Here is a 20,309-nt window from a genome sequence, read left to right as displayed (position 1 = left end):
ATCCATTCGTTTGATGTGTTTGAACCATTGATTTTGCCATTTGATTTGGGACTTTCTGTTTTGAATTATCCTCGGAATTCAGTAATATTTTGTGATTTTACTCTCAATGCCACTGTTAATGGTCTTGGCTTTTGAAACGCCGGCAAAGATTTATTATGGGATGATGTCAGAGTAGTGAAAGAGAACACCCATCCATTCGCCTTTGCAATAAAACTGCAATCTTTTTTTTTTAACTAAAATCTAAGTCGCAACATTTAAGGTAATTTTACGTAAAACAAAAGAGCATGTGAATGATTATATTTAACGCTTTTATTGTTTTAAACTTTGCTTATTGGCCTAAAATGAATTTTTCACTAACACATTGTAAATGATTGTAATATCAGGGGGGTCGGAGGGGTCCTGAATATGCTGCAATTTAAATTCTGACATCCCGAAATTCGACAAAAGAATTCTCGGAACCCGAAAGGAGCAATCCCAAAATCCCGAACTTAACAACACCCGATCCTGACGTCCCGAAAAGGTACTTTCCCCCTTATCAGACTGTGAAATACGATATTCTTTGTTGTGCTTTTTCTACCGTTATTTTTCGTTTTTTTCCATGGCCTTTCTAATGCTTTTTCGACTTCTCAGTTTGAATGTCACTTGTGTATATCTCGTGTATCCTGTCCTCGCTTTGCCAAATGTGACCTACCAAAATAGACACATCACCGGGTATGTAGTTGCACGAGGATCAATATAAATGTAACATGTTGAGCAGGATCGGCTTACCCTTCCAGAGCACCTGCGATCACTACCAGTTCGTGTTGTTTAGTCTTTATTTGTCTCTGCTATGTTTTGTGTAAATGTACTGTTGTTTTCGGATAATCTTTTCATTTTTTTTTATAGACATGGCGTTCTTAGTGTATTGCGACTTAGGGTTTAAATTTCCTTTTGGTATCATTTGTCTCTCTTTTTATTATTTTATAAAGAAATATTACACACGTTTACAGTTCATTCTGTTTTGTAATGTTTTCATTTTCGTTTTTGCTTGTAATTTATATGCTTTAAATGATGTAATCCTATATCGTTAAATTCCTAGAGGGAATTAATTTTTCATGGCTTTATTTTCGATTTATTGTTTTAAAAGTGCTCAGTCAGGTACAAAATTTACATTTACTGAAAAAAAAAATGAGAGACAACGCTATATAAGTACTTTTTAGAACGTTTTGAAATACAAAATCAGATGTTATATAATTTTTGGAATGAGATATAGAAAATCATGTTACATTACTACAAAAAGTGACATAGCTTCTAACCTTCCACGTATTGAATGTCATCTTGTTTTCTTATAGTTAGTACTTGCTAAATAATAAACAGGAATAATAAGGATATATTTATTAATTTGCAATTTATAAAAGGGGACAAGGATGTTTAATACACAATTAATAGGCATATTTTGGGAAAACTCACAGACAGCACGTTGAAGGAAAAAACAAATAAACTACGAACAGTCCATGAACAATTACACAAAGTCAAAAATAAAGAATAGATAACATATATGCAAAATAAGATAAACGCAGATACTCTTGAAGGGGACATAATTCCGGTTTCTTGAATTACTATGGTCGATGATTTACTCATTGCAAGATTACTAATAACTCTTTAGTAAGTCAAGTTCTTATGGTGTAACACCACTAATTCGGGCTCGGCCAGAAAGCACATACCAGAAAGTAGTACATATTTAACACAAAATAGTTCCTACGCATGAGTGTAACTTTCAAAATATAGAGAATATTTAGGTATTTTTGGCATCAAATGAAAGCTGAAGGACTGGTGATCATTGTAGAACACTTTTGACTTAAAATTTTGAATATTAAAAAAACTGAACCAAATTTTAAAAAAAGGGTACATTTAGTCTGTTTGTCAGATCTGAAGTACCTGTTTTGGTACATCCGAAGTTACGGGAACCAGTTCTTTCTTATATGCAATTAAAGGTATGTTGATTTTTTCAGTACAAAACACAATTAAGTTTTGCTTTGACATGCAATGATTGCCACTTTATTTGAACTTAAAATGAAAGAGGTGTGCCTGCTTGAAATGGAGGAATTTAACATAGAAAGCAATGGGACCATGAATTAGTGGTGTACGTCCTTATACTTTACAACAATGAAAATTTCGATTGCGAATGTCTTTATTCTCTTACATACCGGTGTGTATGTTTAGTGATATTAAAACTATTATAATTAAAGGTAGACATTTTTATGATAACTCACAATATTTAGTTTGGAATTCTAGATAATTTATGATATATAATATATCTAGATTTATATGAAATGTAGCAAAAATGCCAAGAAATCGGATATATATAAAAGATCTGGAATGATTGCTAATAAAACAAATAGCTATAAAGATCAAAGTGCAATGAGGTGAACGTATATAAATTAATCAAAAATGAAATGTTTAACAATAGACAAGTTATGAAAAAAGTAAAATTACAAAAATATTGAACTCCGTGGAAAATTCAAAACGGAAAGTCCCTAATCAAATGGCAAAATCAAATGATAAAACACATCAAAAGAATGGATGTAAGATAATTAGTAACTTTAATTTTCAAAAAAGTTTACTGTAGTGTATTTTTAAGCAGCAGAATAATCTAACTTCCTGATTTTAACCATCCTTATTCAAATCATTCTTAGTGATGTAAACTCATGGTTTGATACCAGGCTTCAACTTTGTACCACAGACGCGCATTTCGTGACTCAAAGTTTAAATTAAAACAAAAGTTAAAGAGCCTAGTTGACAAATTAATTCCAAAGGTTTGGTCAATTACAGCTCGGGTAATATATGACTGGGATATGAAATACTTAGTATTTCGAAAATAAAAGTCAAACTCGTGTAAAATATCAATTTATATCCAAGTTTTTTTTTTAGATAGTTCTTTCATTGGCAGTCATGCCACATCTCCTTTTTTATATTTACATATTTTGATTAAATAAAACTTTCTTAATATAAACGACAAAATTAAAAAAAGTGTTCAAAGTAATTTGTTCCGGGTTTCAAAATAATTTACCAAACGTGATGACAGGGCAACGTCATACGCGATGGCTACACCACAAATATCATGTTATTTTATTTTATTTGTGTATACACATTCGTACAAACATCGATCTTATTTATCATTCTGTCACTACTTGCTGTTTGCGTATGTGTGAGGTACATTTTTTAAAGACAAATAAGCAATCACCATGCCATAAAGACAGACTTAAATGAATTAAAATGGGGAGGTAATAATATGGTTTAAAAATGTCCGTGTGATAATAAAAATAAAAGCAGAAATTTTGGGTAAATGACAAGCCTTGTTGGCGCATATTGACTGTGATGCTATGTGGGAGATTTGTTTAAATATTATCAAAGAAAGAACGTTACGGATAGGTAAAGCAAACATAAGAAAGTTGCTTAAGTTTAGCAACTTTTTGTCTTCAGTCTTGTTTTGGCGATGATTGTGTTATTGAAAATTCGTTTTGTACATTGTGTGTTAAATAAATTGAAAATAAAATTAACTAGTGTTTACTATAACTGTAATAATGTATAATAGTTCATAAGATATCGCCTTTGATTTTCCACATTAGAGACCATTTTAATACATTTGGTTTTAGGGATCGATATACCTACACCATATCATCTCCTTTACCAACTACTCGGAGATATATGAGATGATAATAAGAAATCCGTAATTCTGATTCCATGACCGGCTATGGCTTTTTATTAGTCCGTTTCGTTTTTCAGCTCTTCACTGTTTGTATTAGTTTTAGATTTCAAATATTTTGGACTCTCTTAATTGTGCAACTGCTCATATGGTGCCGTAAAATTTATATTATGTAATTGTTATCTTTATCAACTTGCAATTTCTTTGAAACCAACCGTAGTTGAAAATATTTATTTCGATTCTCAATTATATTATAAAGTTAAATATGCAAAAATATAGCAAATGAAATGAATAAAGACTCAAGTGGTCAGCATGTCATGATCAATATGCTAATTGTTACATAAGGTTGGGCTTTGCTCATTGTTGAAGGCCATTCGGTAACCTATATTTGTTAATTACTGTGTAATTTGGTCTCTTGTGGACAGATGTCTCTATGCGATCATGCCACGTTTTCTTTGGTATATATGGCAGTCAGCAGGGTTAAAGAACATCAGTTGTTCGACCTGTTAGTCAAATGCGTTTTGTTAACATAAACTTTTTCACTCTTTTGGTCTTTTGGAAAATGTTGTTTGTGCTGTTTTTAGACCCTTCTACAACGAAATTTGTTTTACATGCACACGTATAAAAATTGCGGTTTTTATCCAACGCAATCATAGCTTTGACCGTAGTTTTCAATTTAGACTCGTTTATATTTTTCGTTTGGGCTTGTATCATATTTTTCCTCCGGTTTATATGATCCGTTCATCCTATATTGACTCCTAAAATTCAAGAGTCTATCTAAAAATGAGGGTACTTTTTTCTTAAAATGAGGGTACTTTTTATATGGCCTTCCAAATACCGTTTCGATCCCTAACATCACTGAAGAGACATTTTATTGTCGAAATCCGGATCTGGTGTACAAAAAAAATATTGACACCTTATGTTTGTGGCATAACATCGTGGAACAATATCCAAGTTTTTTTTTAACTCTGTTAGATAGTTCTTTCATTGGCAGTTATGCCACATCTCCTTTTTTATATTTACATATTTTGATTAAATAAAACTTTCTTAATATAAACGACAAAATTAAAAAAAAGTGTTCAAAGTATTTTGTTCCGGGTTTCAAAATAATTTACCAAACGTGATGACAGGGCAACGTCATACGCGATGGCTACACCACAAATATCATGTAATTTTATTTTCTTTGTGTATACACATTCGTACAAACATCGATCTTATTTATCATTCTGTCACTGCTTGCTGTTTGCGTATGTGTGAGGTACATTTTTTAAAGACAAATAAGCAATCACCATGCCATAAAGACAGACTTAAATGAATTAAAATGGGGAGGTAATAATATGGTTTAAAAATGTCCGTGTGATAACAAAAATAAAAGCAGAAATTTTGGGTAAATGACAAGCCTTGTTGGCGCATATTGACTGTGATGCTATGTGGGAGATTTGTTAAATTATTATCAAAGAAAGAACGTTAAGGATAGGTAAAGCAAACATAAGAAAGTTGCTTAAGTTTAGCAACTTTTTGTCTTCAGTCTTGTTTTGGCGATGATTGTGTTATTGAAAATTCGTTTTGTACATTGTGTGTTAAATACATTGAAAATAAAATTAACTAGTGTTTACTATAACTGTAATAATGTATAATAGTTCATAAGATATCGCCTTTGATTTTCCACATTAGAGACCATTTTAATACATTTGGTTTTAGGGATCGATATACCTACACCATACCATCTCCTTTACCAACTACTCGGAGATATATGAGATGATAATAAGAAATCCGTAATTTTGATTCCATGACCGGGTATTGCTTTTTATTGGTCCGTTTCGTTTTTCAGCTCTTCACTGTTTGTATTAGTTTTAGATTTCAAATATTTTGGACTCTCTTAATTGTGCAACTGCTCATATGGTGCCGTAAAATTTATATTATGTAATTGTTATCTTTATCAACTTGCAATTTCTTTGAAGCCAACCGTAGTTGAAAATATTTATTTCGAATCTCAATTATATTATAAAGTTAAATATGCAAAAATATTGCAAATGAAATGAATAAAGACTCAAGTGGTCAGCATGTCATGATCAAGATGCTAATTGTTACATAAGGTTGGGCTTTGCTCATTGTTGAAGGCCGTTCGGTAACCTATATTTGTTAATTTCTGTGTAATTTGGTCTCTTGTGGAGAGATGTCTCTATGCGATCATGCCACGTTTTCTTTGGTATATATGGCAGTCAGCAGGGTTAAAGAACATCAGTTGTTCGACCTGTTAGTCAAATGCGTTTTGTTAAAATATACTTTTTCACTTTTTTGGTCTTTTGGAAAATGTTGTTTGTGCTGTTTTTAGACCCTTCTACAACGAAATTTGTTTTACATGCACACGTATAAAAATTGCGGTTTTTATCCAACGCAATCATAGGTTTGAACGTAGTTTTCAATTTAGACTCGTTTATATTTTTTCGTTTGGGCTTGTATCATATTTTCCCTCCGGTTTATATGATCCGTTCATCCTATATTGACTCTTGAAATTCAAGAGTCTATCTAAAAATGAGGGTACTTTTTCTAAAAATAAGGGTACTTTTTATATGGCCTTCCAAATACCGTTTCGATCCCTAACATCACTGAAGAGACATTTATTGTCGAAATCCGGATCTGGTGTACAAAAAAAATATTGACACCGTATGTTTGTGGCATAACATCGTGGCCACAAGTTAATTGTTTTCTGTCTAGTATTAAATTTGTATTAAGATCCATTTTGTTACATCTTGTGATCAATTTTTTTTTGGCAATCGCCAATGGCAGTCAGCATGGTTAAAGAACATCAGTTGTTCGACCTGTTAGTGAAATGCGTCTTGTTTAAATATACTTTTTCACTTTTTTGGTCTTTTGGAAAATGTTGTTTGTGCTGTATTTAGACCCTTCTCCAACGAAATTTGTTTTACATGCACACGTATAAAAATTGCGGTTTTTATTCAACGCAATCATAGCTTTGAACGCAGTTTTCAATTTTAACTCGTTCATATTTTTTCGTTTGGGCTTGTATCATATTTTCCCTCCGGTTTATATGATCCGTTCATCCTATATTGACTGTTAAAATTTAAGAATCTATCTAAAAATGAGGGTACCTTTTCTAAAAATGAGGGTACTTTTTATATGGCCTTCCAAATACCGTTTCGATCCCTAACATCACTGAAGAGACATTTATCGCCGAAATCCGGATCTGGTGTACAAAAAAAATATTGACACCTTATGTTTGTGGCATAACATCGTGACCACAAGTTAATTGTTTTCTGTTTAGTATTAAATTTATATTAAGATCCTATTTGTTACATCTTGTGATCAATTTTAATTGGCAATCGCCAATGGCAGTCAGCAGGGTTAAAGAACATCAGTTGTTCGACCTGTTAGTCAAATGCGTTTTGTTTCAATATACTTTTTCACTTTTTTGGTCTTTTGGAAAATGTTGTTTGTGCTGTTTTTAGACCCTTCTACAACGAAATTTTTTTTACATGCACACGTATTAAAATTGCGGTTTTTATCCAACGCAACAATAGGTTTGAAAGTAGTTTTCAATTAAGACTCGTTCATATTTTTTCGTTTGGGCTTGAATCATATTTCCCTCCGGTTTATATGATCCGTTCATCCTATATTGACTCTTAAGATTCAAGAGTCTATCTAAAAATGAGGGTACTTTTTCTAAATATGAGGGTATTTTTTATATGGCCTTCCAAATACCGTTTCGATCCCTAACATCACTGAAGAGACATTCATTGTCGAAATCCGAATCTGGTGTACCAAAAAAATATTGACACCTTATGTTTGTGGCATAACATCGTGGCCACAATTTAATTGTTTTCTGTTTAGTATTAAATTTATATTAAGATCCTATTTGTTACATCTTGTGATCAATTTTAATTGGCAATCGCCAATGGCAGTCAGCAAGGTTAAAGAACATCAGTTGTTCGACCTGTTAGTCAAATGCGTTTTGTTTCAATATACTTTTTCACTTTTTTGGTCTTTTGGAAAATGTTGTTTGTGCTGTATTTAGACCCTTCTACAACGAAATTTGTTTTACATGCACACGTATTAAAATTGCGGTTTTTATCCAACGCAATCATAGCTTTGAACGTAGTTTTCAATTTAGACTCGTTTATATTTTTCGTTTGGGCTTGTATCATATTTTCCCTCCAGTTTATATGATCCGTTCCTCCTATATTGACTCTTAAAATTCAAGAGTCTATCTAAAAATGAGGGTACTTTTTCTCTTAAAATGAGGGTACTTTTTATATGGCCTTCCAAATACCGTTTCGATCCCTAACATCACTGAAGAGACATTTATTGTCGAAATCCGGATCTGGTGTACAAAAACAATATTGCCACCTTATGTTTGTGGCATAACATCGTGGCCACAAGTTTATTGTTTTCTGTTTAGTATTAAATTTATATTTAGATCCATTTTGTTACATCTTGTGATCAATTTTATTTGGCTATCGCCATTGGCAGTCAGCAGGGTTAAAAAAACATCAGTTGTTCGACCTGTTTGTCAAATGCGTTTCGTGTAGATATACTTTTTCTTTTTTTTGGTCTTTTGGAAAATGTTGTTTGTGCTGTTTTTAGACCCTTCTACAACGAAATTTGTTTATATGCACACGTATAAAATTGCGGTTTTTATCCAACGCAATCATAGGTTTGAACGTAGTTTTCAATTTTGAATCGTTCATATTTTTTCGTTTGGGCTTGTATCATATTTTCCCTCCGGTTTATATGATCCGTTCATCCTATATTGACTCTTAAAATTCAAGAGTCTATCTAAAAATGAGGGTACTTTTTCTAAAAATGAGGGTACTTTTTATATGGTCTTCAAAATACCGTTTCGATCCCTAACATCACTGAAGAGACATTTATCGTCGAAATCCGGGACTGGTGTACAAAAAAAATATTGACACCTTATGTTTGTGGCATAACATCGTGGCCACAAGTTAATTGTTTTCTGTTTAATATTAAATTTTTATTAAGATCCTATTTGTTACATCTTGTGATCAATTTTATTTGGCAATCGCCAATGGCAGTCAGCAGGGTTAAAGAACATCAGTTGTTCGACCTGTTAGTCAAATGCGTTTTGTTTAAATATACTTTTCACTTTTTTGGTCTTTTGGAAAATGTTGTTTGTGCTGTTTTTAGACCGTTCTACAACGAAATTTGTTTATATGCACACGTATAAAATTGCGGTTTTTATCCAACGCAATCATAGGTTTGAACGTAGTTTTCAATTTAGACTCGTTTATATATATTTACATATTTAAATTTGTTTTACAAGCACACGTATAAAAAATTGCGGTTTTTATCCAACGCAATCATAGGTTTGAACGTAGTTTTCAATTTAGACTCGTTTATATTTTTTCGTTTGCGCTTGAATCATATTTCCCTCCGGTTTATATGATCCGTTCATCCTATATTGTCTCTTAAGATTCAAGAGTCTATCTAAGAATGAGGGTACTTTTTCTAAAAATGAGGGTACTTTTTATATGGCCTTCCAAATACCGTTCGATCCCTAACATCACTGAAGAGACATTCATTGTCGAAATCCGGATCTGGTGTACAAAAAAAATATTGACACCGTATGTTTGTGGCATAACATCGTGGCCACAAGTTAATTGTTTTCTGTCTAGTATTAAATTTGTATTAAGATCCATTTTGTTACATCTTGTGATCAATTTTATTTGGCTATCGCCAATGGCAGTCAGCAGGGTTAAAGAACATCAGTTGTTCGACCTGTTAGTCAAATGCGTTTTGTTTAAATATACTTTTTCACTTTCTTGGTCTTTTGGAAAATATTGTTTGTGCTGTTTTAGGCCCTTCTTCAACGAAATTTGTTTTACATGCACACGTATAAAAATTGCGGTTTTTATCCAACGCAATCATAGGTTTGAACGTAGTTTTCAATTTAGACTCGTTTATATTTTTTCGTTTGGGCTTGTATCATATTTTCCCTCCGGTTTATATGATCCGTTCATCCTATATTGACTCTTAAAATTCAAGAGTCTATCTAAAAATGAGGGTACTTTTTTCTAAAAATGAGGGTACTTTTTATATGACCTTTCAAAAACCGTTTCGATCCCTAACATCACTGAAGAGACATTTATTGTCGAAATCCGGATCTGGTGTACAAGAAAAATATTGCCACCTTATGTTTGTGGCATAACATCGTGGCCACAAGTTAATTGTTTTCTGTTTAGTATTAAATTTATATTAAGATCCATTTTGTTACATCTTGTGATCAATTTTATTTGGCAATCGCCAATGGCAGTCAGCAGGGTTAAAGAACATCAGTTGTTCGACCTGTTAGTTAAATGCGTTTCGTTTAGATATACTTTTTCACTTTTTTGGTCTTTTGGAAAATGTTGTTTGTGCTGTTTTTAGACCCTTCTACAACGAAGTTTGTTTTACATGCACACGTATAAAATTGCGGTTTTTATCCAACGCAATCATAGGTTTGAACGTAGTTTTCAATTTAGACTCGTTTATATATATTTATATATTATTTAAATTTGTTTTACAAGCACACGTATAAAAAATTGCGGTTTTTATCCAACGCAATCATAGGTTTGAACGTAGTTTTCAATTTAGACTCGTTTATATTTTTTCGTTTGTGCTTGAATCATATTTCCCTCCGGTTTATATGATCCGTTCATCCTATATTGACTCTTAAGATTCAAGAGTCTATCTAAAAATGAGGGTACTTTTTCTAAAAATGAGGGTACTTTTTATATGGCCTTCCAAATACCGTTTCGATCCCTAACATCACTGAAGAGACATTCATTGTCGAAATCCGGATCTGGTGTACAAAAAAAATATTGACACCGTATGTTTGTGGCATAACATCGTGGCCACAAGTTAATTGTTTTCTGTCTAGTATTAAATTTGTATTACGATCCATTTTGTTACATCTTGTGATGAATTTTATTTGGCAATCGCCAATGGCATTCAGCAGGGTTAAATAACATCAGTTGTTCGACCTGTTAGTCAAATGCGTCTTGTTTAAATATACTTTTTCACTTTTTTGGTCTTTCGGAAAATGTTGTTTGTGCTGTATTTAGACCCTTCTCCAACGAAATTTGTTTTACATGCACACGTATTAAAATTGCGGTTTTTATTCAACGCAATCATAGCTTTGAACGTAGTTTTCAATTTAGACTCGTTCCTATTTTTTCGTTTGGGCTTGTATCATATTTTCCCTCCGGTTAATATGATCCGTTCATCCTATATTGACTCTTAAAACTCAAGAGTCTGTCTAAAAATGAGGGTACTTTTTCTAAAAATGAGGGTACTTTTTATATGGTCTTCAAAATACCGTTTCGATCCCTAACATCACTGAAGAGACATTTATCGTCGAAATCCGGATCTGGTGTACAAACAAAATATTGACACCTTATGTTTGTGGCATAACATCGTGGCCACAAGTTAATTGTTTTCTGTTTAGTATTAAATTTATATTAAGATCCATTTTGTTACATCTTGTGATCAATTCTATTTGGCAATCGCCAATGGCAGTCAGCAGGGTTAAAGAACATCAGTTGTTCGACCTGTTAGTCAAATGCGTCTTGTTTAAATATACTTTTCCCTTTTTTGGTCTTTTGGAAAATGTTGTTTTTGCTGTATTTAGACCCTTCTACAACGAAATTTGTTTTACATGCACACGTATAAAAATTGCAGTTTTTATCCAACGCAATCATAGGTTTGATTGTAGTTTTCAATTTAGACTCGTGTATATATATATATGTAGAGTTGTCACTGACTCAGACGTACTTATAAATATAATTATTTTCTGTGACTGTATCTTGCATTTATTTGTAGGATCCTTTACTATAGATAATTGAGCTGATCTGTAACAATAACATCTCCATGCCTTATATATCATGTACTGTAGATTAAAACTGACGAGGAAAGGTAACACATGGCCACCGAAAGCTTTATTATTGTGAAGCCCAGGTGATCGTGTGGTCTAGCAGGACGGCTACAGTGCAGGCGATTTGGTGTCACGATATCTCAGTAGCATGGGTTCGAATCCCGGCGAGGGAAGAACAAAAAATTTGCGAAAGCAAATTTACAGATCTAACATTGTTGGGTTGATGTTTAGACGAGTTGTATATACATAATGTGCACAGCCATGTATCACCATCATTGCTGGTGATCCGATGGATAAATCTGTTGTAGAGTTGTCACTGACTCAGACGTACTTATAAATATAATTATTTTCTGTGACTGTATCTTGCATTAATTTGAAGGATCCTTTACTATAGATAAGTGAGCTGATCTGTAAAAATAACATCTCCTTGCCTTATATATCATGTACTGTAGTACGCCGCTAGATTAAAACTGACGAGGAAAGGTAACACACGGCCACCGAAAGCTTTATTATTGTGAAGCCCAGGTGGTCGTGCGGTCTAGCGGGACGGCTACAGTGCAGTCGATTTGGTGTCACGATATCTCAGTAGCATGGGTTCGAATCCCGGCGAGGGAAGAACAAAAAATTTGCGAAAGCAAATTTACAGATCTAACATTGTTGGGTTGATGTTTAGACGAGTTGTATATATATATATATATATCAGTCTAAAGATTTGCACAAATCTAAAATGTACCGTATTTCTCTGCTATAGTTTGCTTCTTTAAAATCACACAGTGATATTATGTGTGTCCATTTTCCCGGTAATTAGTTCCTTAGAGTTGTGATTGAGGATTCACAGGTGTGCGATTACGCAATTCATGACCGTACGTTCATCTGAAATTTGCCAGGGGTGAAGTTCTAAATGGATTATCTCTAGATAATTGTTTTTTAAACCAAACCAATTTAGACATATTATTTAAACCATAACCAGAGCCTTATTTTAACAGAAGCACTTGCCATTACTAAAGTATTCAATCAGGAAAACAAAAATAGTCAATTAATTTGTCTAGAAAAGATAGAGAGCAACTGTTATCACAAAGAAAAATATAGCAAGTAGAATTTTATCAACTGTTCAATTGTGTCACTGTTTCAATTTAATTATAATGTTTAATCATTGTTTGTTCTATAATTAAATTATCATTTATGCAATCTTTGCATGAATTTCACATCTTTACGTACATTATTAGTGTTTTCGTAATCACTTGTTGCTGCCATGAAATATGGAATATGAATCTGCCATTATTTATTAGGTTTTTTTTTTTGTTTTTTTTTTTGTTTTTGTAAGACTTAATATTACCGACTCTGATTAAAAACAATTTGTATCATATATAAGTACAGTAAAATGCTCTGCTGAACTGTAAATTTTTATTTTTTGTTGCATAGACTTTGGAGTACTGCAACATTCTTATCTGTACTCTTTACTATCGGGAAAAGAAACTAGAGTTTGAAATGAGAAAGATTTGCAATTGTGCACCAATTTTATCTTATGTTTTTGTGGGTTTATATTGTTCAAGGTACTCTTCGGTGCAATAATATATGGGCTGATTGTTATTTGTTACTTTTTTCCTCTGTGTTACACGATCTTGTACGTTTCGTATTGTCGCATGATATCTGCTTCTGTTTAAATCTTAACCACTAATATCTCATTTGGTTTTAATAAGATAGTGTCTCATTATCTGAAATCCAGGAATTCATTTCAATATCAGTTATCTAAGCATATAAGTAAACTGCGTTGTCTTTTCGCACAACTCATTTTTTAAACGGAATATGCATCAATGGGCACATACATGTACCAGGTCACTGATTTTTCTTTCTCTATTTGATAAATATAGGAATCATGTGAGGATGTAAGATCTGTTTTTATCTATATCTTTATGTTATTGTGGCTGCTGTTATGTCAGTTCAAAAGAAATTTATTTTCTAACAGTTAAAATAAAAACAAAAGTACAGGTTATTTGGTCAAGTATGGTTAAGACTGGTCGAGTATTGTTCAGACCTCTGGTCAAGTATGGTTTAGAACAAAATGTCAAATATAGGTCGAGAACGGGTAAAGACTGTTTCAGACTGGTAGAGTAATAGTTCAGACTATTTTCAATGGCAAAGATAAGGGTCGAATACAGGTCGAATATGGTTAAAGACTGTTTCAGACTGGTCAAGTATGGGTTCAGACTATTTTGAATGGCAAAGATAAGGGTCAAGTACAAATCAGTACAGTCTAGTACGGTTAAGACTGTGGTCAAGTAATGTCGAGTACAAATAGGACTAATCCATACTGGTCAGTATAGTGGAGTACAGATATAGGCCATTTCAGTTGTTTGCTGGTTTGTAGTGGTTGTATTCATGGACTTCACAAACAAGAAAAACATATTACGATTGGTGCCACGAAAAATGGAATGCAAATAAGAAATTAAAGACAAAATAGAAATTATCAATAATGACACCACATTTGGAAAAAAAACTTAATGTTCATAAAACAAAGAATCAAGCATGAACTAAAAATATGTTCTCTTTTTCTCTTCCTGTAACACCTTACTTTAAACACCTACATTAACTTTAAAAGTTGTTAGGTTCGTTTTGAACCCATGCATTAATTTACTTTGCAAGTCTGTTAATACCTAATGCGTGTATATATTGTAGTGATATAAAACTGTTTAATAAATTGAAAAATATATAGGACTTTTATATGACGAAAGTGTATACAAAAATAATATTCACCCAGATCAAGAATTAAACGGAAAACATATGAAATATTACAATATTTGTTTTATTGTCATGAGAAACAGATAAGGTTCATTTATTCACTACTGATCCTATTTTAAACCATTAATACAACAGAATGGAAACGATGATTACGTGAAGCCGACGTCAATTCGACAGAAGAGCAGGGAACAGTCCAAATCCAACCTAAACTCAGCGTAACAAATTTGCACCCGGGGACGTCAGCTGGCCATTAAACAAAATTATATACTAATGTTTGAATAGTTCTACACTGGTAATTTTTTTTGGACCTTTCTTTATAGCTTGCTGTTAGGTGTGGGCTAAGGCTCCGTGTTGAATGCCGTACTTTAACTTCCTTTTTACACATTGTGACCATTTTGTCTTGCATTCACATTTCCATTCCATTATATATCCTATGAAATTTATTCAGTTTTTAAAGGTAATCTTACATATATTAATTGAGTTAAATTGTCAGCCTATGCGTGATGAGTACCTTAAATGTGTATGCGCTATAGTAATATAAAACTATTTTAGTAAATTGAAGATTCTTATATAACAAAAGTATACACAAAGGTTGTTTTCATCTAATTCAAGAACAATAAACATTTTAAAAGATGGAACTCTAAGGAAAACATGATAATAAAATGATATCAAAAAAAAATCAAGAGCGAAGATATTTCTGGATAATATGTCTAAATTACTAGTGATTATTAGAATTTAGTCTAAGTGAAATTTGACACACTCTCTTAATTGCAAGTTCAGTGTTCATAAATAATCGTGAAACAAACAAAAGTATGACAAATAATTTCACTGTTTCTAATGTTTTACCATCCTACTTGTAATTCTAGGAACTTATTTACTATTCATTGTTTCCAACAACTAATTTATATACATTTAAACAAGTTATTGTTGGGCTACTGTTTTTTCTCTACCTCATTTCAATCTTTTCACCATTGTTTCTACCATTGCAATGCGACGCTCTCTACCAATAAAACCTGATCGCAACAATAAAGCAAAAAGTATCTGATAAATCTGAGAATCATGTAAGGATGTAAAATCTGTATTTATCTATACCTTCATTTTATTGTGGCTGTTGTCAGTTCAAAAAGAAATTTAAAAACATCAAAAATTTTAAATTAAAAAAAAAGTACAGGTTGTTTGGTCAAGTATGGTTAAGACTGTTCGAGTAGTGTTCAGACCTATGGTCAAGTATGGTTTAGACTGAAAAAAAATGTCGAATACAGGTCGAGAATGGGCAAAGACTGTTTCAGACTGGTCGAGTTGTAGTTCAGACTCTTTTTAATGGCAAAGATAAGGTTCAAGTACAAATCAGTACAGTCGAGTACGGTTAAGACTGTGGTCAAGTAATGTCGAGTACAAATAGGACTAATCCATACTGGTCAGTATAGTGGAGTACAGATATAGGCCATTTCAGTCGTTTGCTGGCTTGTAGTGGTTGTATTCATGGACTTCACAAACAAGAAAAACATATAACGATTGGTGCCACGAAAAATGGAATGCAAATAAGAAATTAAAGACAAAAAAGAAATTATCAATAATGACAACACATTTGGAAAAAAAACTTAACGTTTTTAAAACAAATAATCAGGCATGAACTCGAGTTACACCTACATTAACTTTAAAAGTTGTTAGGTTCGTTTTAAACCCATACATTAATTTACTTCACAGGTCTGTTAATACCTAATGCGTGTATATATTGTAGTGATATAAAACTGTTTAATAAATTGAAAAAAATATATGACTTTTATATGACGAAATTGTATACAAAAATAATATTCACCCAGATGAAGAATAAAACGGAAAACATATGAAGTATTACACTATTTGTGTTATTGTCATGAGAAAAAGAGAAGGTTCATTTATTCACTACTGATCCTATTTTAAACCATTAATACAACAGAATGGAAACGATGATTACGTGAAGCCGACGTCAATTCGACAGAAGAGCAGGAAACAGCCCAAATCCAACCTCAACTCAGCGTAACAAATTTGCACCCGGGGACGTCAGCTGGCCATTAAACAAAATTATATACTAATGTTTGAATATATAGCTTGCTGTTAGGTGTGAGCTAAGGCTCCGTGTTGAATGCCGTACTTTAACTTTCTTTTTACACATTGTGACCATTTTGTCTTGCTTTCACATTTTCATTCCATTAGATATCCTATGAAATTTATTCAGTTTTTAAAAGTAATCTTACATATATTAATTGAGTTAAATTGTCAGCCTATGCGTGTTGAGTACTTTAAATGTGTCTGCGCTATAGTAATATAAAACTATTTAGATAAATTGAAAACTCTTATATAACAAAAGTTTACACCAAGGTTGTTTTCATCAATTCAAGAACAATAAACATTTTAAAAGATGGAACTCTAAGGAAAACAAGATAATAAAATGATATCAAATAAAAATCAAGAGCGAAGATATTTCTTGATAATATGTCTAAATTACTAGTAATTATTAAAATTTAGACTGAATGAAATATGATATACTCTCTTTACTGCAAGTTCAATGTTCATAAATAATCGTGTAACAAACAAAAGTATCACAAATAGTTTCACTATTTCTAATGTTTAACCATCCTACTTGTAATTCTAGGAATTTATTTACTAACTAATTGTTTCCAACAACTAATCTATATACGTTTAATCAAGGTTTTTTTTCCGGCTAATGTTTTTTTCTCAACTCTTTTCACCATTGTTTCTATCATTGCACTGCGACGTCTGCACTAATGAAACCTGACCGATACGATACAGCCAAAAGTATTGAAAAAAGTAAATTAACATAAATATCCAATGAAAATTCAAATCGGAAAGTCCCTTATGAAAATGGCGTTGACAAATTCATATGAAATCGGACGGTCAAAGAAATACGCTAGTAATTATTTGACTACTTCCCTGCAATACGTACATCATAGTTTATTTTTGGAAATATTTTCAAGACCGTTGCATGTTTCATTATTTTATATGATTCAATTATATAAGCTATTATCGTTCGTCCCACTGTCTATATCACTCTGTTCAGGGAACAGTCCAAATCCAACCTAAACTCAGCGTAACAAATTTGCACCCGGGGACGTCAGCTGGCCATTGAACAAAAGTATATACTAATGTTTGAATAGTTCTACACTGGTAATTTTTTTGGACCTTTCTTTATAGCTTGCTGTTAGGTGTGGGCTAAGGCTCCGTGTTGAATGCCGTACTTTAACTTCCTTTTTACACATTGTGACCATTTTGTCTTGCATTCACATTTCCATTCCATTATATATCCTATGAAATTTATTCAGTTTTTAAAGGTAATCTTACATATATTAATTGAGTTAAATTGTCAGCCTATGCGTGATGAGTACCTTAAATGTGTATGCGCTATAGTAATATAAAACTATTTTAGTAATCAGGTTATCTGCATGTTGATATCGTAAAATATCAGCTGCTTGACATTATATGAAGGCTTTTTGATCTTGTTCGCTACGCTCACTCGACAAAAAGCTTCATATTATGTATCGCAGCTGATATTTTACGATATCAACATGCAGATAACCTGATAATCGGTACATACTAGGATATCATGACACATTGTTAATACTTATCATCGGGTTTCTGCTTACATGAGCAACATGACGGGTACATCACATAAAGCACATGGAGCACAAGTTGCTTACTGTTTTGGAGCATCAGATATCACCGCCAGTTTTGGTGGTTCGTGTCGTGCAGTCTCTATTTTTCTCTGTTTTATTTTGTGTACCTTTTTTTAGTTTTGACCTAACTTTGATATTTTATATGTTTTGTCAAATTAAGAACACACAAGACATACCAATTGTCCATTGTACATGTTGTATTAAATTTCAACTTTTCTCCATCAATTGTCTATCGGGTGTCGTCTACAGTTGCTGTTTGTGTTGTTAAATGCAAACATTATTAAATACTACGTTTCGGTTATTCATAAGCTAGTATGCTGTTCGGTATCAGTACGTTATAAGGTTCAGAGACAACAAGTAATTGAAAAACTATAACCTATATTGTAATTTATGTTTCAGGGCCTTGCTTCTTAATGTTCCTTTTATGTTCATCTTGATAACACTGTGTTCATTTACTGGTTTAGTTATGTTTGCTTTTTATGCTGACTGTGATCCACTCAAGACACACGAGGCCGAAAATCCTAACCAGGTATGTTGTCAAATTACTACGCAACCCGGAGTTCTGGTTCCTTGTGAAATAAAAATGAAATCGTTTGAAAGTGCTTTTTTTAATTCGCCTTAATCAGGATCACTAATATTGGTGACCTAGGCTGTATAAGCATGGTAATAGTTAAAGACCCTTGTGACCTAAAAAGAACTTAAAATACTAGCCAATTCCATCTAAGCTGACCTCTGCCTAAGAAAAAATAGATTTTCTTGTTTGAATTGTTTTATATTTGTCATTTCAACGCATTTTAACGCTGATTATGCAGTTTGGGATTTGCTCATTGTTCAACTCCTTACAATGGTATATAGTTGTAATATTCTTTATCATTAATTTTGTCTCCGGTGGACAGTTGTCTTCACTTGTAACCCGAATTTGCTTATTTGCAAATTTATCACACACAAAAAACGAAAATTTAAAATGAAAGGTCCTTCATCAAATGGAAAAACTTAAAGCTTAAACAAATGGAACGAATGGAAAACATATTACTGACTTGGTACTGGCATTTCCTTATTGAGATAATAGGTGAAAAAAATTAATATAAAAAAAAGGTGCGGTATGAATGCAAATTAGTCAACTCTTCAAGAGACCAAATGACATAGAAATTAACAACCATAGGTCACCGTACAGACTTCTTGCCAAAATCTCTTATCTTGACATATTTTGGATGTACAAATCAAATCATAAGCCAAAAACTTTGAACAAACAAGTTTTATTTAACTTTCTCATATGTCTGAAAGTCAACTTTAAACATTTTTTTCATCTTATTACATTGACCTTTATTATCGGACCCAAATATGTCCTTTTAATATCAACATCAACAAATTGCTAACCAAGATTTTTTTTTATCTTAAGTTTTTGTGTTAAATTTTATTACTACGGAGTGTTTAGAATCATATTCAAAACAGTGTGGTCCTGGCCATTGATTGACGACCTAAATTATCCCATTGACTGGGACAGATTAGGTGAACGTTTGTCGGTAACAAACACTACTCACTATGTACTTGTTAAAGTCACTGAATCTGTGGGGTCACCAAAGGTTCTCAACACCTAAATAAAGCAATTCGAAAAACGAATCCTAAATAATACAATGTGTTGATCTATATCAATAATATAAATCAAAACATAAAGGTTATTCCTCTTTTATTCCCCTTTAAAAGTGTCCTGTACCAAGTCAGGAAGATGGCCATTGTTATAATATTGTTCGTTTCTGTGTGTGTGTTGCATTTTAACGTTGAGTCGTTTCTGTTTTCTCTTATTTTTGAGATAAGACGTGGCACGGTACTTGTCTATCCCATATTCATGTATTTGGTTTTGATGTTATATTTGTTATTCTCGTGGTGTATTGTCTGTTGCTTGGTCCGTGTCTGTGTGCTGTTGCGTTTCGGTGTTGTGTCGTTGTTCTCCTCTTATATTTAATGCGTTTCCCTCGGTTTTGGTTTGTTGCCCCGATTTTGTTTTTTGTCCATGGATTTATGAGTTTTGAACAGCGGTATACTACTGTTGCCTTTATTTATTCCTGAATATTTTTTCGAATTCTTTTATTATTAGAGGCGTTAAGAACCTTTGGTGACCCCACAGTTTGAATTCTATAATAAGTAAGAAGTGAGCAATGGTCGTTACAGACAAACGTTCACCTAACCTGTCCCAGTCAATGGGATAATTTAGATCGTCAACCAATGGCCAGGACCACACTGTTTTGAATATGATTCTAACGACACTTGACTCTCCATAAAGATACTGTGTTACTGCTCATTGCGAAAGAATAAAAAA

At 32.6% G+C, this 20,309-nt stretch overlaps 1 protein-coding gene across 1 annotated transcript in view; it reads left to right on the top strand.

Annotated features, from left to right (window-relative positions):
* The window catches only part of LOC134683958 (sodium-coupled monocarboxylate transporter 1-like), a 55,738-nt gene that overhangs the window by 19,926 nt on the left and 15,503 nt on the right, over nucleotides 1–20,309 (top strand). Inside the window, exon 8 of the mRNA XM_063543266.1 lies at nucleotides 18,392–18,521. Coding sequence (XP_063399336.1) covers nucleotides 18,392–18,521 — 130 coding nt within the window. The remainder of the gene's footprint in view (nucleotides 1–18,391; nucleotides 18,522–20,309) is intronic.

Source organism: Mytilus trossulus, chromosome 9 (genome assembly GCF_036588685.1).
Source record: "Mytilus trossulus isolate FHL-02 chromosome 9, PNRI_Mtr1.1.1.hap1, whole genome shotgun sequence".
NCBI classification, from domain to species: domain Eukaryota; kingdom Metazoa; phylum Mollusca; class Bivalvia; order Mytilida; family Mytilidae; genus Mytilus; species Mytilus trossulus.
The sequence above is the reverse complement of the archived record's forward strand: the minus strand, read 5'-3'. Positions and strand labels throughout refer to the sequence as shown.